Raw genomic sequence first — 24,744 nt, forward strand, 5'->3', positions numbered from 1 at the left:
CAGGGAAAGATCCTGCCTGGAGGGGAGATTTTTCAGGATTTTTTGCTGTGCTCTACTACCTCTGCTGGGAGGAACAGCCTCGTTTTGCTGGTCTGGTAAATGAGGAAAAGGGGCTGTCAGTTCTGAAGCAGAACCAACAGGAAATACAGAAGCACAAAACACTGTCCTTGACTTCACTGCTAGGCCACTTTCCCTCTTTTCTTTGTACTTTTTTCCTTCCAGAAACAGACCATGAAGATAAATTCATCTGCGGGTTTGAGTGGTTCACAGCCCTGAAAGCTTTCAAATGAAACAACCAACACACCAACAGTACCATGACAGACCTTGGCTATTTCATCTACGACAGGAACCAAAGGCATTTTAAGGTTCCTAATCTCTGAAATGTCCTGCTCTGGATCACTGCTGGGTTTGGAGGAAGGAGGGATCCCATATCCACTCTGTCTTAGCTGTGGGTGGACACAAAGAGGAAGAGCAGCATGCACTGACAGCAAACCTCCCCATGGTGGTGACATCGACCTGGGCACGTCCTTACAAGCCACACTGGGTTCTGTGACAGGACCTGGGGCATCTCCTGGGCCAGACAAGCTGGGCCAAGAGCAATCCCCACACAGCTGCACTGCAGCAACACACAGCTCGTAATGCTGTGGAAATCATCCCAAATCTGAAGGCGGTTGAAAATGTCAAGGAAAAGGAGGAGTAGGGGCCAAACCAAGAGGCTGCCCCCACCTTCCTTCCTGTCCATCCCCATAAGTTATTCATTAACATACCAAAATACACATATCAATAAAGAATTCATGGAGATTCTCTGAATACCAAATTATTGAGCATAATGACAAGGAGAACTTGCTTAACACCCTCTTCCAGTTCCACACCCTGTCCCGGGTGGATCACTCATAAAGCTCCCCTTGTATTTTACAGCAGCAAAGTCCTTCCTGAACCCCTTCCTCACCAATGCCTCTGATGAGTGCAGACCATCTCTAAACAGAGCAGCAGCCACAAATGCTGTATCTTTAAATCCATCCCCATTTCATTTTCCAAGTTTCTGTTTGAGCCGTTACAGCTCCCTCAGGACTCCACTGACTCACTGCATTTTCTGGATGACGCAAGCATGCTCTTCTGCACAGCTTCAAAACAGGCTCCAAACATTTCCAGGCAGAAAGTGGCCACCAAAGAACCGTGGAAATTAGGTGTTCTTACTGAGCAGGCATCACCCCATGAAGCAGGGGGCAAACTTCAGTTCCTATCCTTATTGCAAACAGATTCATCACTGGCACTTCTTCCCAGGAATACTTCTAGGAAAGCTTAAGTTTCCACTCTGAATCCTGTAGAAAATATTTTGGTCCCAACAGAACACCTATGAGCACTGGTCCACCACTTCCTGTGACCCATCCAGCTCTGCCCCTATTCCCATGGGATTGTACTTCCAGCTATATTATTGAGTGCAAACCTCTGCTCTCAAGCTGCACCCTATTTAAAGCACCCTCAAAATTCAAAATCACACTAAATTTTCCAAGCTGATTCCCAGTTTCTCAGTTTTATCTTCCCAGCAAGGGCAGGCAGGTAAAAGAAGAGAAAATCTGTTCTAGGAGGGAACGTTTAGGGAACATTCCAACAGGTTAAGCGACCTGAAACCTCCATGGGGAGACATGCATGCAAAAAACACTGGACTGGGAAAAGCATTTTCCATGACTCAAAACTGAACTCTGTTTCTCTTCCTTCTGAATCCCTTCACTCAGCTCTTTATGTTCGCCCAATTACTGCAAGTCAGCAAACAGCCCTTTTATGTACTTTTTTTTTTTTCATACAGGAATGGTAACAAAAGCAAAATAAACACTGGGATTCTGACTGATGTTTGCAGCTTGATAGCAAAGGCAGCTGAAAAATTCTGGTTTCTGCTTGTAGCCTTCAGCTTTTATCCTCTCTGAAAGATTTCACCACGATAAGAGAACTGAAAATGACATTAAAATGTAAAACTAAATAACGAAGTGGAGAACAAATTCAGAGAGAAAGATGAGTGTGTTGTTTTATCATCTCCACTAACGTTGGTAATACACGTCTTCGGGAAAAGGCCTCCATGCTGGAGAGCCTGCTCGTTCCATTCAAGCCAAGTTAAGGAAGATAAATGTCCAAGACACAACTGTTCACACTTCACTCTCTAGAGCAGAAAGGCAAAAGCCTTTTGCTAGCAGAGGGTTCCTGATTCCTGCCTCACAGGGAGCACCTAACATTCATTTCCTCACGTGGCAGAGTAACATGTGTTATCACAAACACTGCAATATCTGAAGCCCAAGAATATGGAGCACATGAGGAGCTTGGAGCCACCAGGAGAAGAGCAGGCAGCAGGACTGGAGCATGTAGGTGCTGAGAAGTACAGGATGGCTTCACATGAGCCAAGAGTTCAGAAATCAGTGCCCTGGCTCCATTCCTACTCCAAAACAAGGACTTGGAGGGTACCTGCAAAACTTGCTTTAGTCCTTATTGTCAGTCATTCATAAAAAGGCATACGAAGCTTCACATTCTCTGTGCAGAATTGGGAGTTTTATGTTGAACCATATGTGAAAAAGATATCTAGTGTGCAAACAACTTTATTTAGATATAGATTTTTTAATTAGTATTTGCACCGTCTTGGAAAGAGGATTGAGAATCCTGCCAGTTCTTCACAAAAAGAGCAGATTTTCTAAAGAGGCTAACACACTCTGTTTTACAAACTGTGACCTGAAAACTGCATACAAGGAATGCTTTTGCTCACAATCAAATTACTGGTCATTTATCACGTTTCTACAGCTAGCTAAATTTCTTTCTCTAATTTTTTTGTGTCTTCTGGTTCACTCTTAAAGCAACAGAGGAAAAGAAATGAGCCAGAGTCTTGACGTGGGATTAATGCATTGGTGTAGGAAACTGGCAAACTTCTAAACTGCTTGAAAGCTCCTTTCTTCCAATCAGACTCGACTGGCAGCCCATGAACCAAGGACACGCTAAGGACAGCGATTAGAAAAGCGTCAGGAATTATGATTCAGAGAGGTGAATCACCAGCAGCTCCCCTGGGGGGTGAATTTGGGATAAGCATACCCAAACTGCAGCCCTATGCCAGATTACACAACCCCGGGCAGCAAGCACAGGATCGTTTACTTGGAGACAGAACTCAGGTCCTCATTCCCAATCCTCTCCCGGCGGAACAGCACACGGCGCCTGCTGCTCTCGCTGGGCTGTTTCCACTTGCAGCCTGAGGTTTCTCCTGCCCAAAGCCCACACACCAGCACGGCCCCGCTGCCAAGCACGCCACAGAGCCCTGGCATGGAAGTTGGACTTGATCTTCTCAAGAGCTGTTTGTTATTCAACAGCCACAGATCAGCCAGCTTCACTCTGACTTCACACGGGAAGAGCAGCAGTGGTGTGCTTTAATCCCGGTGTGCTCCGCTCCTCTCTTTCCATTCTAGGCTTTACCTTCAGACAGCACAGGCTGTGAGCTTCCCAATACTTTTATCTCTAGCAAAAAACACATCCCAAGCTCAGCACTAGGCCAAATAATCCATAACACTTTCAGGAAGTTCATTTTGTTCCATGGGAAGCTCTAAGATGCATTTTTATGAGGGTGCTTTGAATCACGGGTGTGCAAACAGGGAGAGAAATTCTGCAGCCCATATTTGAAGATAGGCGATGGCTTTTTTTGCTCAAGTAGAAACAGTGGCATTTGGCCTGCAGTGCTTCATCCAAGCAGCCATCTGATCTCATGACTAAGTGCATGCAGAGCAATGGGGGTGGTGGGGAGGTGGGGAGGAAGAGATGTAGGAAGATGAAGCTCTTCTAGTAAACATGTGAGCTGTCTGGAATCAAGGCTGTGCTATTAAAATGAAGCCACTGCTGGTTTTCCAGTATCTTTCCCTCTGTTTATCTCAGTTGCCATGGCTCTCACTTGAATCATCTGCACAAATTGCATACACATGTCCCAGGCCACATTATTTCCACTCTCTCCACAGCTCCAGATCAACTTTCACTCACCTGGCAGCCGCTCGTGCCAAGCAGTGTCTTCGTGGCCAGCGATGGAGCACTGCTTCACAGCCACCCCTGGTTGGAAAACGATGGCAGTTATTTCAAAAAGGCTGATTAATATTTCAGGAATTGCAGAAAAGGGAAAGAACTCAGAAAAAACGGCCTCATGCTATCCTTCATGACCTGGGTTCCAAGAGAGTTGAGTCTCCAGTGTTGACACAACCAAGAGCTCTTCTGGGGCCGCTGGAGCAGGCCAGCTTTGAGCTGCTGAAGCTGCTCCCCTGCTCCTCCAGTGTATGAGTGAGGTTGAAAGGAATGGAGTCAAAATTCATCTCCCTGGCACATCAAGCTATCTAAATAATTCAGTATATTGTCCTCTGGCTATGGTCCTGTGCCATGTGTCCCAAACTAATGACTTACACAATCCAAAAGCAGGTACCAGACTACGAACAGAGGATCAGACACTTGGTGCTGCTGATCCACAGCTCTCAGAAATACACTGTATTGTGTTGGAAACTTGGAGCTTAGCAGGGTAACCCTAAAGCATCCTACACCTGCAGCAAGAAAGATGTTATTTTCTGAGTGTTTCTCTTTGCATCAGAGATCAGAAGGGAACCATGCCCTGCCTTAAACACAGAGCATAAAAACCAAGCTCTACCACTGCTGCCATGTCAAAATTGTGAATACAGAAGATTTCTGCCCCCGCCTCCCACTTGCATCCTCTCCAGACCATTAAGAATCAGAAGGCGAGAGCTGAGCATGTCTGAAAGCAGCAGCTGAGGCAGCACTGCAGACAGGATCCTCTGCCCAGACAGAGGATCTACTGCTGCTGGAGACAGAAAGACGGCTTAGGGAGACTGCTGTCCTCCTGTGTCAGACACAGACAGCAGACACCCACACCACCGGGACAGGCTGCTGCAGCTCAGGTTGCACAAAAACAAGTATCCCTCACAGTTTGTCTTGGGAATGACTTTTTGTCTGGAACTGAGCACGATGGAAACATAAGGGGATTGCTGTCGTGGTTCCAGAAGCCTGATTTCTCCTGCTCACCTGCCCTCAGCTAAGGGAAATCTTGCTCGTCCAGCCAGTGCTGTGCAAGTACCTGTAGTCACACAGCTCAGAAACAGCTCTGAGGTATCATGGTGCTGAAAATGGAAAATCATTTTCTGTAACATCGATGTTCCCACCCTGGGAATTTAAGAAACAAGCAAAATGTAGCAAGGAAACTTCCACTGTAATGTTTAATCGAAACACTGTAATGTTTTAATCGAAGTTTGCATTAAGTGAGGAGCAGGCCCAATGTCAAAATCTCTCTCTTGCCTTCAGCAACTCCATTAACTGGGTTTATTCTAAAGGAAATTGGCCTTTACCAGGTTTTCTTTCTGTTTTATAATCCTGGGACATAGCTGCAAATTAATAAAAGAACCACTAAAAGGGACATGGTTTAGTTGTGGCCTTGGCAGCACAGGGTTAACGGTTGCACTTGATCTTGGAGGGCTTTTCCAACCTCAACAATTCCATAATTCTGTGAAAAGCACTAGTGCTTTGACTTTACTGGGTACTTCCACAATTCTGCACTGAACTGAGCACAGCACAAATTATCTCACTTTGCAGCACACCAGATTTCAGAACCTAAGAAAATTGATCCCAAATTCTTGAGATTACTGATTTGCTTCAGGACTATAGCTACTAGAAAGGTTCTCCTGGCACCAGCAGCCATGAAATCCACTGAAATAGCTTAATACTAGATGGGTTCATGAATGTTTCAACAGGCAAAGTGTTGCCATAGAGCAGCACAAAAAGAGCAAACTTAATTTTTTATTTTATTCTACTGCTCTGACTTTCTGGGAGAACTTTGCCAGATTTGAATGGAAAGAGAAGATAAAGTGGAATGATTCAATGAAGATATTCTGTGGTTAGTCCAGTACAACATAAATGCTCATCTCACCAGCTTCTGCTGTGCAGGAAGATTGACAGATGAGCTTTCCCTGCTTCCCCTGCTTTCCCTCCCTCTATTCCTGGATTAAATTTGGCTGCAAGTTATTAGGTATGGACCAGCTACCATGCAGACACTATGCAGGAAACCTGCCTGAAACATAGTTTCTTCACTTGAAAAAAGTCCAGCTAACAGATTCACTGTCTAGAATAAATTAGCAAAAACCTCACCAGCACCAGGATTGTGCCTTTCCATGGAAAGATGAGCAGCATGGTCTGAACAGCCTTTAAGAGGCTGCTCACAAGGTGTGAATGTATGGATATGTGTCACCCCTGGTGACAACCTGAGACACAGTGCAGTGATGGAGATTTGCCATTTACTGCTCCACAAAAAAGTCCTTCCAGCACGTGATATTCCAGGGAGTGATTTAATGAGAAGTGATAACCTGGTATTTAGAGCAAACTGGCATTGAGGAGCTGAATCCCTGCACTTTACTTCACATGCAAATAAATCCCTGTAGCCCAGCCTTCTTTACTCTGAGATTTGCTGTGGAGAAACACACACACTGGTCAGCTGAGCTCAAGCCTCCCCTTTAGTGGTGATGATTTTATTTTAAAAGACTGTCACCAAGTGGCAGAGATCCGAATGGCTGCACAGGGTCAGCAGAGCTGCAAACACACCATCAGCTGGAGCAAAACAACCAAAAATCCACTGTCCCGAGACATCTCAGCACACTGAGGGGAATGTCAGGCTAGATCGTGCAACTAAATCAAAATAAGCCATGGGGGAAAAAAATTATCTTGGAAGGAAACTTCAAATACTGTGAGGTTTGTTCTGTCAGTATAAAAACTGGTAGATTCAGTTTTTGATTCTTTCCTTTGAAGCACAAAAATCACTGACAACAAAGCCTGATGACACTGTTTCATGTGAAACACCCACCTTGGGGGCTGTAAAACAAAAAGAAGGAAAGACACAGCCTCCCACTTTAATCTGCAGTTTGAGTCAAAATGCAATGTTTTATACCTGACATGAAGTAATACAAGTTATTTTTAACTATTATACTTAGTGTTTTCCCAAAGCACTACAAAAAGGCAATTTTTAAGAGTACATACATCTACGCAAAGCAGGCATTTGAGGATTCATCTATTAATCAAGCTGGAGCCTGGCTGGTGGAGCTGTTAGCAAGCTGCATTACCATTGCACCCACAGGGATGGGAGACTCCTCAGCTGCACCAGGCACATTGTGATCCATATAGGAAGTACAGGATCGATTTGTTTCATCCCAAACCTGTAAGTAGCCATCTGCACTACAACAGTAACCAGGCTGTGTTTTTTGTTACTCCTCCAAGCAAAACGCCAGAGTTTCACTTTTAAATTGCTGTTAATCTTAATTCATTTGAAGATGTTGATTTCTCTACATGTAACTGAAGGTGAGTGAAGACAGGGAAGAGGGCTTTGGCAGGAGCCACCAAGATTTACATCAACAACAACAACCAATCTTTGTGGGTTACTGCTGATATACAGACTATATCCAGAGAGCAGAGACCATCAGAGCACAATGATGGAGCACGTGATACCCAAGCAGTCTCTTGACAACTGCTGTCAGTGCTTTAGAAATAGCTTTGATGCACCATCATTAAAGCCACATCAGCTCTCTGGGTCTAAACCTGCAGCAAATCACAGAATATTCTGGATTGGAACCGACCCATAAGGGTCATCAAGCACTGAAGCTTAGAGATAATTTAGGCTACCTGTGCCTGCTTTCCTGTTAGAAACTTGTTAGTTCTAGTTTATCTGGGGAGTAAACCAAGTGAGTTTACATGGAATTTTCTTTGCACTCTTTACTCATTACCCAGAAATTCAAAACAGTGTTAAAGGCATGGGAAGATTGTCAAGAGTAAATTGGAGGTAGTGACTTTCTTGCAAGCCTCCCAACACACAGCTGATGTTTACTTAGGCCTGCTATAGGGTTTTCTCTTCAATTAACAAAGTTTCCAGTCTCTCAGAACTTACAGAAGTTTGACAGATTTCCATCTTCTGTTTCAGGCTGGCATGTCCAGCTGCAATGGGCCTGGATTCACCAGCCACCCACAAAGGAATTGCTCTCAACAGTACAAAGAGAAGACGGTGCCACATTTCCTCTGCAACTGACAGTGTAGTTAAAAACAGCATCACCTGAGAGAGGAAAACATCAAATCTGCAAACTGGAGTCTCTGTGCTTCTGCTGTAGCTGCACAATGCAGTGAAAAGCACAGTCTGCAGCCTGGTATTCTCACAGCACAACACACCTCCATGCCAGGGCTGAACACAGGTCGATTTAGCTGCCCCTGGGTGCTTCCAACTGGAGTTGGCTGGCAGGGCCACGGGGAACCCATCAGACCCACACTCCAGGCACTGAACACAGGCAGGGACATCTGCAGATTCGGGAGGTTGGGAGCACAACTCATCCCACAGAACCCACGAAACAATGATTCCACTTTACTAATTGCTCTACTCTAGATCTCAAAAATGATGCAAAATAAACAGCTGCCAGCCACTCCCTGAAATAACCTATCATTTCCACCATCCTTCCTATCTCTCTCAAAAAAATAAATCCTTCTGCCACAGCAAACTGATCTGGAGGCTTTACAGCTCCTGGAGGAAATCTTGCCTCATGCCTAGAGACCTTTAGAAAAGCACTGGCAGCAGAATAAATTATTTATAGTGGTATTTCTGACAATACCATCTCCATAAATGATACAAGATTGAAGGGTTTAAAAATGTGTGCATGTGGCGTAGGGCCCAAAGATGTGTCTAATAGAAATATTGATTAACTCGATTTCTAGACTCTGTAAACACTCTGATGAAAACAGAAACTGCAAGTAGATTTTTTTCCTCTTTACTGTAAAGTAGGACAAAGCAATCACCCCACCCGTTCAAACTAAGCCAAATAAAAGTGGTTTTGGACATTTACAAAATTATTTTCTCTTTAAAGCAATCCAATCTACATGTTGTTTACCTGATTCTAATTCACTACTTATTCCATTTCCCCAGAATAACTCAGTCAGTTGAGGCTTCTGGCTTGAAGCAAGGTTCCTGCTGTTTACTTAGGTTTTCCAGCTGGGTTGAATGATATGCAAAGAGGTCTGAGGACTTGCTGGAGGTCACACAGAGAGGAAAGTCAGTTGGCTCCGCTGGCGTAATAGCCCTGCACTTTTACAGCTCCCAGGACTTTGCTCTAAGCACCAGGCTAACCTTCTCATCAAAAGATACTAAATCTGTTCTCAACATTTCAAACATTCCCCGGTTCTTAGGAAAAGGCACTTCCCTCCATAAAGAGTTTGAAGCAACCCTGCTAAAGGGCATGATGAAAATCTGAAGGCACTGAGTGCACATGCTCACAATTAGAAAATTCACTGGAAACTGCCACTGTAGAGTTTTCCATTTTCAACAGCAGAATTTCAAACTTACTTAGGCAAGCAATATAGAAGAAAGGAAACTAAAGGGGATGTTTAAATAGAGCCTGCCTAAATATTTTGTTTAAAGGAACTATTTTCATTTTGGCTAGAATTTATAGGGTGAAACATCCCAAGCAATCCATAATGGCCATCACCCTTCAATTCATTCATTCTGGACTTCTGGCACAGCCAAGGACAATCCAATGCATTCCCTGATGCCTCTGATCCTGCAGAGCCACAGGGAAGGTAGGGAGTACACCCTGAGGTTTTCTCACCCCTGCAATTCCACCAGGATAAGCTGCTCTGCTAAGCAGGGCTCTAGAGCATTGGATTGGCTGCAGAGCTTTTGATTTGTGATGTTTGGTGGTGTTGTCCCAGAGCAGCACCAGAGATACCAACCACTGGAAGAGCAATCCACCTCTCTTGTGCCACTGCCAATGTGCTTGACATAAACAACCCCCTCTGAAACACTGACAAGACAAAAGCAAGGACTGTAAACTCCTATTTGGACACAGCACTGACACTAAGAGAGATTAACAATGATATTTTGAAGAAAAGGCATTTTGCTAGCAATTCAACACCCACTCCCATCCATTGGGGCAGAACCATTACAATCCATTCTCCAAGAACTGCAGGGCCCTCCAGCAAAAGACCTTCCACTTCATTGTTTCACCCCAATAGGCCTCCCCCCTTCAACATTTATACTTCTGCCATCTAAAACCCACTTATTTCCACTTCTAAGCTCTTCAAATTCATGCCCTGATGTTCCTCAGCTCCTCTTCTCTTCCATCCCAGAATAATTCAAGCAACTGTACTTCTGAGATCTGCTCTGCCAGCTCAGCTGTTCTAATGCCCTCTGGCTCCAGCGTGGATCCTCAGCCCTTTCTTTTTCTCCTCCAGTGCACCAATATTGCATCAGCTCCCATTTCTCAGTTTAGTATTCTTTAAACTTTCTTCTTCTTTTCAACCTTCACAGTCTATTCTCTTTATTTTCTCCCAATGATTCTCCTAATGGACATCTCCAATTAAACCTTAATTATATCTCATACCAGCAGCTGCTCTCAGGCTGATGAGCACGCTCTAGAAGAAAACCCAAGGCAAAAGGTCTTGCCTGTTAGACACTTTGCTGTAATCCAAAGGTCACACGTACAGACACATAACCCAGTAATTTACACTCACCCCAGCATTACAGATTTCTTTTCCTGCTCAAATTACTTTGGAAGAGGTTACCCTACCCTTAACAAGGTTAAGTATCTTTGCATGGTGAAGACTGCACATGTCTAAAGTTGGGCAAGCTGTGCTGCTGGGACAGCAGTGCTGCCTGGCTGGTTTAGTCACAGGATGACTTTTCTAGGTGCCATCCCCTCCTGTCCCAGCATTCCTGCTGTGCCGTGGTGGGCTCAGACCCTGAGCTGGTCTCTAGGCTCCAGGCACACGGTTAAGCAGGACTCAAGTCTGGCTCTGGGGTTACCACGGTTCTCCAGCCTGACCACGAACCAGCCAGGACAGGGGGTGGGGACGGAGAAGCCAAGTTATGCCAGGAATGAGCCCGGGGAATGCAGCAGAGGTCACATTGCAGAGCGGGTACCGACACATGCCCTCGTTCCAGCCCGCAGCTCGCTGGAACTCCTGGATGGAGGGCTCTCCCAAAGCCTGGGAAACTGGCAGTGGGCGATGACCTGCACCCACTGGATCCTCATCCTGCTTAGCATATGCCAAATACAATAAGATGCATTAAGGCAAGTCTTTGCTTTACCCAGCGCATGATGTGATTGGCAGAATAACCTTTTTTGCCCCTCTAATTCTGCTGATAGTACGTAATTCTGTGCATCTCTTTAGCCTTAGCCAAATATTTATGTCAAGCTGGGAAAAAAATGCCAGGCACAGAGCAGGAGGTGGAGGGAAAGCAATCTAGGAAAGGCTTATAAACCAATTTCAGTGCATAAAAGAACTCACTTCTGTGCAGTCACACTCAGATTAACAATCAGGTCCCTATGCTGGCCATTTCTTTTTTTAATTAACCTTCAACAGGTTAAACAGCCTAAGACAACGCTATTAGATAATCAATAAACCTAGGTGCTAATTCCATACACACAACACAAACGTTTTCCTGGGTTAGGATAAAACCTCAGTTGCTTGTTAGACCCAGCAACTGCTTGGTAGTGGGGGGCAGAGGGACCCTAAGTACCAATGACCCCACACACTCATGGATACTCCAGCCTGCCTGAACTGCATTCAGTTCTTCAGTCACACTGCTGCTGCTCCCAGGCAGGGACCTAACACATACATCACTTTTAACACTTAGCCGTTCTGGATGAATGGGAAAATTCATTATTCATTTAATTCTAAGTAACAGCCAAATGGCCCAATCATCAGCAGAGTGCCCCAATGCTGTGCCAACACAGATGAGGAACAGCTTCTCTCTGATGCAAAGGGCTCAGCGCTGTAGCTCTTGGGGTAAGAATATGCCATCATTTTCTTAGGAGATTCAAAAGCAAAAGCAAAGCCATAAATTATTTTCTAATTGTTTAGCAGTGAACAAAGGCAAAATGGGCCTGCTGCGTCGCAACTCTTCCAAAGGCACACGTGAATAAACAGGACTGCTGGAAGCCTAACAAACTGACAGCCCATCCCAGGGAACACAAAGAGGAATGTTTGCCTAAACACTGTCTTTCAGCAAGACTGTAATCAAAGGAAAAAGAAGCATGTATGATAAGAAAGATTCCTGGTGGTTCTGGCACAGTGATTATTCTCTATATAATTGGGAAGTTTGGAAACACTTGACTACACTGTTCTGACGGCATACTTTCAAAAAACACTAAAAACCCAAATGGAGTAGTTCAAACAGCAAACAAGGCCCCAAAGCAGTTACTAAACCAAACCACTACAGACTGACAAGAAAAAAGCCCTACACATTTCTTCACATCTTCTGCACTATGAATGAAGAGAAAATGGAAGCCTGTACAGACACCTGGTATTAGCCTGTCCACGGGACACAGGTATAACTATTACAAGTTGAAATAATCAAGTTGCTTTTATGGAGGAGTCAAACAAAAGGGCAGAGAGGGGAGCTCCAGCTGCACATCTCAGCAAGGACGGGACTGGGCAATGTGACACCATCAGGCACGGTGGCCCTGTGAGGAGCCCAGGAGGTCTGCACTTGATGGCTTTGAAACTGATCCATAAGCTCTACTAGGTTTACAAGAAATCAAAGAGGCAGAAAGATCATGGAAACAGGAAAAAAAATCAGGAAGAGCAATAATACCAGTCAAAACAAGTGAGTAATAGAAAGAGAGGAGGATAAACTGGCCTTCTTCCTAGACAAGTAGGAAGATCTTGGGGAAAATCTTCTTAGAACTATGGGAGCACCATTTCAAAATCCTACCAAAAGACAGCATGTCCTGGGAAAATGATGTTCTCCTCACAAGGAGATGAGTCCAATCAAAATTGCTCCTGAAAACCCAGGCAGGGATCAAGGGGCACTCCTGGACTGCCCATCAGCTCTCCCTAGGGACAGCTGCCTGCAGGGAAAGGATTTACCTTGGTACAAATCACCTGTGCAAGGGAAAGGCAGCACAGACTATGCACACAGGGTTTGGGGTCAAATACAAGTTAATACTGTTTATCTGAACCAGGCCAGAGGCAGCTGTTGGATATAATGAGATTGTGACGGAAAGAAATGCACAGCCTGAACTTCTAAGTCATAAACCTGAGCTAAGCCAACAATTCATTAGTTACTTTTTTTTTAAACTGGTGGTGGGGAGGTGGGGATAAATATCTAGTGAAATGAGAGCTAGGTATTTCTCAGATGCATGGGAATAAAATCTCCTGCAAGGTATTATTAATGTTTATTATGTAGGTTGGTACAACATCGTTTATCACTTGCTATCTTCCAACAGGCTCGACACCCCAGGCTGAATTAGCCTGGAGTTTTCCAAAAAACAAAACATGAGGGTGGCACAGCCTGAAGGGGATCTCCCCAGGCAGAGCTGTGCCACTGCTCCAGCAGTGAAGTCTGCAGGCTGGCACTCTGCAGATTGACACCCACAAAGCTCTCAGAATGCCTCCACATGCAGGAGTATATCAGTGAAAGGAAGAGAAATGCATGCAACCCCTTTCATCAGTCATGTTGACAAATCAGAAATAACTCAAGATATCTTAATTACAAAGCCCAAAATTCACTTTTGTGGTTCTCTGGGAGTTGTTGGAAGGCAATCAATCCTTCAAGAGAAAGGAATGAGCTGGGTCAAGTTTTTAGACATGGTAAAGGGGCCACAAATGCTGATTTTAAGTCGATAAAAACATTTTAATTAATCATTCCTAAGAATAATTTTTTCTTTCTACAGTATTGTTTTATTTTAAAGATGTTTGCTGTCCTGTAACAACTGAAATAAAGAGATCACCCTGAATTTTCCCACTAGCACCCACAAGCCCTCAAGTAGATATTCCAAACCATACAACTGAGTTATTAAACCAACAGTCACAGCACATTTAAGAGTTCCTTACATAAAAGCCCTACTGAAGGCAGTTCTGCAGGGGGACCCTGCATGTTGACCCCAGGCAGATGTGGCTTCCCTGGCCTGAAATGGAGAGGTCTGGCATAAAAAGGTGTTTTGTCCAGGAGGCAGAGAAAACCCCCCCCCCAAAAACACACCTCCCACAAACAGCCCTACATCAGCCAGCTCTGCACCAGCAGTGCTTTAAGGCATTCACAGAGTGAAACAGCCACAGGAAAGCCTGCTCAAGCCTCCCCAGAGCAAAGAGGGATTCCACCAGACACCCAGGAAAAATATAAACTGTAAAACTAATTTCAGCTTCAAACAGAGAGCCGGCGCTTCTCTCTCTCTCTCCAACTGAGCAGGAGAGCAGCCACCGGGACAGGAGAGGAAGCCTGCTCTTGTCCTCCCAGAGAAAGGTAATGACAGCATGGCAGAGCCTTTCCATCGGCTCCCCAGACTGCACCATTCATCAGGAGAACGGGCCAGGAGAACAATCAGAAATCCATTAGCAAGCTGCGGCTCCGCCTGAACTCCCGATCAAATGTCACAGCGCTGAATGGCTTCTGTTGCTCCAGAGGACATAAGGAGCAGGGAATTGTTCCAAGGCGATAAAGATATTATTACAATTTTTAGCTTATATTACAATGATTAGCTTATATATGAGGGGCAACCATTTGCAGTCTACGTTGTGCCTTTAAGCAAGTCTCTCAAATCCGGGACAAAAGCTTCCAGAGTAATTAAAATGGAAAGAGATCTCCTCCAGCAGCAACTGGCACCACAAGGAAAGCAGTGGGGGAGAAGGAAAAGCTGGAGGTGGAGGGAGCACTGCTGGAGGGATGTGATCCATGCTTTTACTGCCTCTATCCAGCAGTATTTCAACTAGGAAGTTGAAATACCTAGGAAACTTGCAAGAAAATAGCAAGAATTACCAACGCTGCTATTTCCTAGCAGGGGAGTGACCCCACAGGAATGAATCAGCTCATCAGCAGCATTTCACCCTGCTCTCCTGCAGGTTCAGTCCTGCTCTAAGGAACACTTCATTGTCCACCTATCACAGCAGGAGACAGAGCCAAAACCAATCTGCTCAAAATCTACCCGAGTTATTTCTTCCCTCGGATGAAGGGTGGTCATCAGGCCATTTAAAAAGCAATGCAAATAACCAGGTTCATAAATACGTTTATCCATTAAGGAGTCTGCACCATGGCTCTGCAATGTTATTTATGTGTCTGAAAGCTGTTATCCGAGCTATTATCCAGCACAGAGACTAGAAAAAGATATTCTGTGTGTATTAGCAGCATATTGAAATGATTTGTGCAGATTCTTTCCATTCAGATACTGTTGATGCTTGAAATATAATGAGGGGTCTCAAACAGGAAACTTGTATATGTACTATAAGCAGGGAAAAAGCAATAATTAAAAAAAAAATTAGGAATTCTCCAGTGCAAATATTTCTAACTGCAAACTGATTCTCATTATCTTTCATCTGCCAGAAAACCAAATTAAAATATCAATCAAATGTAGTGATCGAGGTAAAAGTCTTAGACTGCATCTCTGGTTCAATAACTGCAATTATTGTGTCACTGTTCTCAACTCGCTGAGCTCCTCAAATGAGATCAGAAATGACTACAGAAAAAAAAACCAACAACACAAAATCTCAAAAAAAACCTCTCATCCACAAGCCCTGAATTACATTTTTGTAATTTGGAGACATTTTTGTCTCCAAAACAGGTAACAGCAAAATGAAAACAAGGTTGTCAGCACTGCCAATATGAAGTGTTAGCCATAAAAACTGCTATATAGAGTTTTGATTTGCTTTATTTACTAGAACTTTTTTTCAAAAGAGAATCAGTCTGAAGCTTTGAAGTGTGTGAAAATGGCGTGTCAGTATCAGATCCTGGAGGAGGAAAGGCTGCTGAGCACAGCTGAGAGAGACTTACTGTGACACTGCAAGCCCACCGTGGGTACAGTGTTTGTTTTACACCAGGGTACGGAGCTGTCACGAGTTACACACACGAGCAGATCTTAAAGCTCTGCTTGTGTTCCACCAAGACAAGAGGAAATGCATATCCAGCAAAAGAGCACTTGGATCCACATGAGTCCCAGCAACTTTCCCTCATCTGCGTGGATCAGATCATACGCATAAAAATTAAAATACTGTCAAATAATGGAAAGTATTAGAACTAGTGGCAAAACTCTTCCTGTAACATGCAACTCCAGGTCTGTCTGTAGTCCCGATGCTTTACAAGTTGAGATTTCCTAAGGAAATTCCCTACAGCAATGCCTCCAATATTTTCTTTATTCTGGAAAAGCCATTTAGGGGTACTCAGACTCTGATCTCTCCTATGCCAACTGCCAGCTGAGCGTGAATCTCCTTTAAAACAATAGTTAAGAACCAATGGAGGAGGGGTAATTTCCTTACTGGTACCAGGTCTGTGTTTGCCCCATAGCCCATCCTGGCAGGGATCAGCCATCACAGGCATCCAAGGGCTCTGGTGAGGCTGCTACCAGATGAGATGAGCTATTAGTTATGGCCCAGTTCCTACAGGACAGATGTCCTCCGTGCAGTCCATAAGCACAGCCATCAGCCTTGCTGACAGCATCAGCAGCTGGGGAAGTGGGCAGGACACACTAAAATGCCCTTTCTCTCCCTAAAATGCCCAGAAGCCTTCCCACAGGCACCATAACCACACTCTCACTGTCACTGCCTGTAGATCTTCAGGGACTTTTCTGCCAGGGGTTTCAAACCGACAACTTTTGAAGTGCTACGTTCATGTAAATAAGTAGTTTTTCTAAGAACAAATTAGTTGAGCATATTCTATGAAGTTATTTCATTTGTTTTTGCTCCTGTTCATTTATTCCAATCTGCTGCACCTTCCCTTGGAGAGGTTATTAAAACGCTCTGCTAATGGGCGCCAGCACTCGTTTAATTCTTCCTAATGAATGTATGAGTGAGTAGCGGAAGCTATTATGTAGGGCTTAATAAAGGGCGGGAAGGAATTTCCTAAAATTTATTGCCACAGGCTGCTGCTTGAAGATAAAATAAATGGTAATTGCTTGGAACAGGAAAGAGGAGGATGATAAAATGTCCCCAGACATGAGGTAAAAAAAATACCAAATGCTCCGAACCAAAATCTCAAAGCCCAAAGGATCATGAAGGCAAGATGGCCTCCTCCAGCTTCAGCTTTTTGATAATCCTAAAGACTTCCTTTGAATATGGATGCTGAAGGATGAACTCGATCTCAGCTGGAATGGTTATTTTATGACACAGGAAAGATATATATTAAAAAAAATGCATTAATTCTGACTGCATCTTATGAAAATAATATCCGTAGGAAAGAGACAATGTAGAGGAAATGGAAGGACAATGTTTCTGGACTATTGAGTCCAGCAATACAATCTTCCCTAAAATACAGGCTTTGCAGAATGGAGGAGACACACATAACATTTTGCTACAATTATGTTCTTTCTTTCCCATTGCAGTGTTGGTCAGAGTTCATGGAAGAAGAGAAATCGCTGAGACGTGAACCTGTGCATTGTTTCTTCAATTTCTGTGACTGTTTGTTAAAAGAAATAAAAATCTGCAGGCTGGATGAGAAAAAGTGTCTGAACTGGAAGTCCCAAGTGTCTGTCCTGCTCCAAAGTGCTGCAATCACACTGCCAACCTCCCAGCAAGCTCCAGGTCAGGCCTCAACAACTGGTGAGAACAAAGTGGAAATCTGAGTCCCATCCCCTGTAATTGCAATGTAGGAGAAAAACACAGGGTTTCAAAACAAACTTCTTGTTATAACTCACAACAGCCTCCTGTCCACATGATCCTTCAGGCTTCATCCAGACAGTGTGAACCAGTCATACAGATGAGTTTGGCTAAAAGCTTTGATCCATGTCATCAAGAAAGCTAAAAAGCAAGTTTCCCAAGAACAAACCTGATCTTCTGGTTCCACTGAGCTGTTGGAGGTGGAATTTTGCACCCTAGAGACTGCAAGTGTTCTCTAGCATCAGGCTGCTCAGGAGTTCCACCAACCTGCATGTTTAATTACAGAAGCAGTGATCAATAGCTCAAGGGTCACAGGCTGTGGTGGGAGAGGAGAGCAGGGATGTCAGGGATGTCTGGATGTCACCTTATCCAAATGCCACCGGCCTTTCAAGTCCAGCTGTCCCAAAAAGGACACTGCCAACCTCTAAGGACCATCTTCCAAAATGCAGCAAGAAAGAACAAGTATAGAAAGATGCCAGAATATCAATTTGAGTGGGCAAAGCAGCCATCTCCCTGTACTTAAAGGGGCAGAAAGAAAGAAATACTATTTTCAATAGCAAGCTAATATATCCAAGAACTTAAAAGCTGACCTGAGAAGAAAAGCAAGATTAGGTTTGCTCTTTTTTTGCTGCTCTGGGCAGACAAAGCCCCTCTCTGAAAACCACTGTTTTTCATGCCAGCTTTGACCATCTTGAAACCAGGAAAAAAAAGAGGATAAAACCCAATTTTTCTTTCTTAAATCCTTGGCAGGTCACCTGCAGGAGGAGGCCAACAGCTTTTCCAGCAGGCAGTAAGAAATTATTGCTTCCTTTCTAAACAAGGATTTCAGTTGCTTCAGCTCAACAGCAGGATTTCCATAGTCTTACACAATACAAAGCAATCACTCAACCTGCAAGAGCATCCAATTTGAAAATGGACAGTTATTTTTCCAAGAGAAAAAGCAACAATTTGATAGAGACAAAGAAAGCCAACAACAACCAACCCCCAAAATAATCAAAACAAATAATAATAAACAGCTTTTGCACACTGGAAGACAAAAGGTGAGCAGTTGTAAGATGAGTGTGAAGTATCAGAGATATACAACACAGATTTTCAAAGGATCAAATTTGGGTGGCTACAGGATAGGCATCTACTAGAGGCATTATCCAGGAAGAGTTTAATCTTCCCCCACTCCAATGAATAAATCAAAGCCTAATAAACATGCACAGCATTCCATGTTGGCATCAATACCTGTACAAAAGGCAGAGCTTCCAATTTAAACCAGCAAACACAAAATATTCCATCTCTGAGGACCTTCAAGCATTTCTATACTTTCAACCCTCTTCCCCTCCTATGAAGAAATCTTATTACCAATTTATATGGGTTATAGAGCAAGAAGTTGCAGCTTTTTGATGATAAAGAACATGAAGATAAAAGATCTGGTTTTGACTTAGGAACAATCCAAGCAGGTACTTGTTAACTATCTGTGATGCTGTTCCCTGCTACAAGGAATAACTCAGGACTTCATCTACCTCAGCACCTGTGCATCCCTGGAATCACTGCCTGCACAAACCTCAATTACCCAGCCTGAAAATATACATTTTACTTATCCAAGGACAAGCCCAGCACAGAGGAGAAATGATTGGAAAAAATCTCAATTATTCTTTGCAACACAACACTGATGTCAGATGCAAAGAAAAAAAGCTGCTTTTCTTCCTGTATTATTCAGTCTGCTTTTGGTAGCACCTCGCTACTGTGTACAAGGGCCAGATGTGGGAGGAAGAGTGGAGGTGGCACAAGGAAAAGCAGGATCCAAAGTCCCAGTTGTGGTTTATCTGTGGTGTCACAGTAACAGGAGCTCTGTCACCCAGGCTGGCTCGCAGCCACCCCCGCAGCAGGAGGTGGCACGAGGGCCCCGGAGAAGCCCTGAACATTTCCATGGCTCTCCTCCCCCATCCCTGCTATCTGCTTTTACTTGTGCATCTCATAAAACACCCCCAGGCCAACCACTGGCAAGGCCAGCTCCTCAAGCCAAAGCTTCATAAAATGTCCCAGGTATGATCCCAGGCTAAAAGCAATCCCCTCACCACAGCTGCAAACCTTGGATGCTCAGATTGATATGTCAGCCCCTGAAATCAAGAGTCATGATTTGTACTCCAGAGGAGTCAGAAATGCTGCATGGCACAAGGAGGTGAATTCCAACATCCCTGGCTCCTGTGGGGCTTTGTTTGGGCAGGAGCTGCATTCACACAGCTCGGCCTCACCACAGCATGGAGTCACAGTGTAGGTGCACTGACAGAACTTCTCAGCAAAACTCTCTCACAGACCTCCTCCTCCATCCCTTTTTTGCCTGGAGTATTACACTCAGACTGGTTTTTTAAATACCTTTTTTAATGGGGGGAGAGGCACAAGGGGAAGCATCCAACATACTCTAATCCAATTTGTTGTAGTCTAAAAGAAATCCATTTGTTCAGCTTTGCATTCGGCATCCTTGTGATAATAATTTTTAATAGCACTGCTTATTTGGATCCATTTTAAATAAATCATCATTTGATTACAAATCAGGAATGCATTCTGCAATTGCCTTTTGAGTGTGAGCCCTCTCAGGTAAGACCTTACTCTGCAGAGCTCCCTGGACTCATCCCTTATGGACACTTCCACATGGCTGACCATGGATACAAACAGAACACTGCAGCAAGATAAAGAGAACTCGAATCCAAGTGTGATTGTGCAAGACTGTAGTAAAGAGGTCTTGCAGTAGAAGACAGCACCTTTACTTGCACAGGGTTAGTTTTACTCCTAAAAATTTTAGAAGTTACTACATTTTTAAAATTCGGCTGCTAGCAATTCTAATCTGAGAATCATAAAAAGTACTGTATTAATAATTGAAATGTAAAATGCCTGTTTGATTCACTCCAGCCCTCAGTCCCCCTCCCTGAAGGGCTTGTTTGCCTTAGGGGAGCATTTCACAAGCAGCACATCAACTTTCTGAAACACGACTTCAGCAGATGAAAGCCTCATAACCACAGAAGAGCCACCTTGCTTCTAAATCTGGAATTTAAAAAACTGTGACATCCATGGAGCAATTTAAAGGTAGAACGGCCAAGACATTTTAGCTCAAGCAAGCACCTTGGCTACCACATGGTGTAGTTATTTCAGAAGTGGCTGAGTGGTGATCTCCCCATTTCAGCCACAACATCCACCCTTTATCTCTGGGCAGACAAAGTTCTGCCACCGCCGCCGTGACTCAGGGCTCTGGGGTGACGAGGCACCCTCAGCACTGGGTGATTCAAGGCTGTCCATGGCCATGAAATGTGTCTCATTCCAGGGGCTCCACATCATCCCACTCCCTGTCCTGCTGAAGCCCACCACTTCCTAATTTGGGAAAGCTGCAGATGACAGAGATGTCTGAGCTGCAAAGCAATGGCTCTGCTGGTGTCTGAGACTTTCACCTCAATGTTTTTAATGCTTCTCTAGTTAGGCAGGACTAAATGATGTGGGCATGGCCAACACAATGCAATATTCACTTTTTTGGAGAAAAGTAGCCCAAGTTAACAAATCAGAGCAAAAACACCTCACTGGGTTTGTGCTACTTATTCCTCCTACGAGTGGAATGCAAATATTTCAAGTTAACATTTCACGGTTCTTTGAATCTTTACCTGATAATAAATGCAGGGTTGTTCTATTTTCATTTAATGTTTTTCAAATCCTGCGTTTTTAACCACAATTACAAAGCCATGCTGTTGCTCAGTGAAGTTCACAATTCCTCTCAGGAGAGGTCGGCTTATCAACACTGCAGCAGGTCTTCAATGAAATGTCATGCACTGCCTTTGCTTTGCAGAGGCAAAACTGCAGTCACCAAGATGATTATATTAGCATTTCAAGCTAGCATTTGCCTCCAAAAATCCAACCTTTATTATTCTAATTTTTCCTTTTTGCTTGGCTCAAAATACTACCTACTTACGAGGTAGCTCAGTACATTTTGCTAACCAGCCACAGCCTTTGGGATTTGGCCCTTTCCAGATTCACTGCTACAGCAAGTCCAGAATTAACTCCCAGATTATGTCTCCAAGTTGTATTTTGCAAGCACAACAACCCACACCACATCTGGTGGTGTACCTGTGGTCAAGAAAAGCCTTTTTTATCCCACTTTTCAGCAAGAGCAAGGTAAAAACCACCAGCAGTTCTCACAGTGAGGGCTAAATTAGACTGAAGTTTCCCCAACACTTTCTTTTTCCCCAATGACATGGAATTTGAAAGGTTGAGCAATACTTACACTGTCTGATGTGATCACCTCATAACAATAATTACTACTTAATACCTGAAACATGATAGCACCTTGACATCCACCCTCAGCGTGGGAGGCACTATTTAGACATAACAGACAATCTGCAGAGCCCAGGGAAATTACAACTTCTATATGAACATCAACAGTATCAAATGATGGGAAGAGCTTTGTGCTCCCTCCAGTTCATTTCCTGTAAAGGACATCTATTTTCTATTAAATAGCTGCACATTGAGAAAAAAAAAAAAAAAAATAATGTATATAGCAAACACATTTAGTGCAATCCATCAATAAGTCTTGTAGGAAGTAATGGTTTGATTGCAGAGACTTTTAAATGCAGCTTCTTATCCATCCAGCTAAATATATTAAAGAAGAAACAACAGCTTGGCATTTATTCAAAACTTTTCATGTGAGCTTTCCTAAGTTATTTGCAAACATGAGGTGTAGCCAGACAACAATAGCTCTAATAGCTGTTCCAGTTATTCAGGCTAAAATGGGATGTAGTTTTTAAATGAACATTATGTGTTGTCAGATTTATATCAGGAATGAAAATAACTTGGAGCCAATGAAAATAATAAAAATAAAACCCCATTCACACATACATATTTATAGCTTAAATGATTTTGCTAGATGCACTAAATCTTCTTTGTTATTATAAAATTCTCTCACCCAAAAGAGATTTGAGTAAAATAGAGTATTACTAGATTACTAGCTTTGCTTTTGTAAGCATTGTTATGACTTCATAACAATTTAACTCCACCATTAGCTCTGTGAGAGCAATTCTGACATTCAGACAACACCAACTGTGTAAATAAGTGTCACAGGCTGAATTTGTTTCCAGATATTCCGTGAGCATCTTTGCCATAAAAACCTCGTGTTCACAAATTTTGAACTCAATGCTACAAGAGGATTTACTAAATCAATTTCTATACTGTGAGGAATCTAATATTTAATATTAATATTAGGAAAGTATTTATATTTTTAAAAAGTCAGTGCAGCATAACAAAAGATGTAGGGGAATTAAACCAATTGCAGAAGACATCAATAAGTGAAAAGGAATGCAGAACTGAAAACTATTTCTTTTCTTTTTTAAACAAAGAACGGGCTGAAATGGAGCTTGAGAAGATGAGGGAGCAAGATTTTCCCATTAACAGTGAAAGCAAACATCACCTACTAAGCTTTTTTTCATCAGCAACACAAAGATTACAGGTTCTAGTAGAATCTAAAAAGACCTGACAGCCACTACTTCTGAAATCCACAGTTGTCACTTCTGACCCTGGTTCTCACCATTAAACTTTTGTTCATTTCCAAGACGATTCTCACTGCAGGGATTGTTTTAATCAGAGCAAGTTAGTGAAGAGTCACAGAAGACATCTGGTGGCCAGTGCCCCAAATGACAATTTCATTTGCTTTACCCCTTTGTAATAAAGCTTAAATTTTAATTAAGTAAATAATTTTAAACACTTTAAATTAATTAAATAATTTCATTCACAAAAACCTAAGTGAAAACAGTTGTGTTTACTGCATAACAGCCCTGTGATAACCCTCTGTGGTCAGGAACTGAGTGCTTGGGAACAGCCCCTCACCAGGTATGTTAAATGAGGCTGAACCTAACAAGCAGCCTTTGAATTTAGGCAACTTGAATACAAATGACAGAGCACACATTTCCTGAAAGCCCAAAGAATTTCCTATTTAAAGTTTCCATGTCCTTATCCCACTACCATTCACACATTCTGGAAAAACAATCTTGTTTATTCTGGGAACACACACACAAAGAAAAGGCCATGAAATAGCCATCAGTTCCCCCAGGTGTGGAGTGGCAGGAGATCAGCTCACTGACAGAGCCCATGTGAGTGTGTTTTGGATTCTGGATGTGCAGAGCAAGTGAAATTTCCTCCTCTGCAGCATCAGCGTGACGGGAAGCACAGGGAACAAGCCCAGGTCACTCTGTACTTCCAGCAGAGATGGACATTGGACAGGGAACAAACAGCAGGTCAGACAACGGGGGAATCCTGTCCTCCAGCCACCCAAAACCCAGGCATTTAACAGGCAGCAGAGTATGTAATTCAATATAGTCTTCATCACACATTATTCCCAGTTTCTGAGGCCACCACTCCCTCTTTGATGCAAATGTGGAGTGCAAACCACAGCAGAGGAAGGTCCAGCCTTTTACTATTTCATGAGCTCTAAGGAGACACTGGAGCAAATAACATTTGCTACTGCTCAGACAGCACTTCAAAGGAGGAATCTACAGGGAGGCAGACTGGACACAGCTCAGGCCCTGGGAAGACGTGGCAGTAATAAGGTAGGAACCGAAGTCAGCCAAAATGATAAATGCACCAGAATGCCTTAGAAAAGCAGCACTAATGGATAAGCAGCTTCTCAAGGCAGGCAACATGTAGCAATATTGATTCTTTAATACACACAATGAAACCAGAGTCTTAATGATTAATAATCTGTTGTGAAACTCTATTCATTAGGTAAAAACAGTGCTCAGAAATGACACAACATAAATCAGGCAGTCTCCTCACTCATGAAAGAATGATGAGCTTGCTCGCATCCATGTAAATTAGCAGCAATCACTCTGCATAAAAGCAAGCTCCTGCTTTTCACAACCCAGCTGGTAACAGCCAGGAAAAAATGCTGGGGAAAAAGAAAACACACATGAAAAAAAACCCTAAATCTAATTTCAACACTAATTTCAGAGAGTACTTAAGCAAAAACTAAAGCAAGCTGGTATTCAGGACACACAAGGAAATGTGTAGAAAGGGACATCTCCCAGAGCACAACACACCATTTTAACAGAATTGTATCAAATTTTGCCACAAGTGTGATGAAACTTCCAGCCATCTCACAAAAATTTA

At 43.4% G+C, this 24,744-nt stretch overlaps 1 protein-coding gene across 3 annotated transcripts in view; it reads right to left on the minus strand.

The window, feature by feature from the left end:
* ABL1 (ABL proto-oncogene 1, non-receptor tyrosine kinase) overlaps positions 1 to 24,744 on the minus strand; it is a 77,527-nt gene that overhangs the window by 45,330 nt on the left and 7,453 nt on the right. For 2 of the 3 annotated variants that reach the window (XM_053961771.1, XM_053961768.1), the window contains one exon: positions 4,000 to 4,065. The exons of the other annotated variant lie outside the window; for it this stretch is intronic. In XM_053961771.1, the coding sequence (XP_053817746.1) occupies positions 4,000 to 4,065 (66 nt within the window). The remainder of the gene's footprint in view (positions 1 to 3,999; positions 4,066 to 24,744) is intronic. 3 annotated transcript variants of the gene reach the window in all.

Source organism: Vidua chalybeata, chromosome 21 (genome assembly GCF_026979565.1).
Source record: "Vidua chalybeata isolate OUT-0048 chromosome 21, bVidCha1 merged haplotype, whole genome shotgun sequence".
Classification (NCBI taxonomy): Eukaryota; Metazoa; Chordata; class Aves; order Passeriformes; family Viduidae; genus Vidua; species Vidua chalybeata.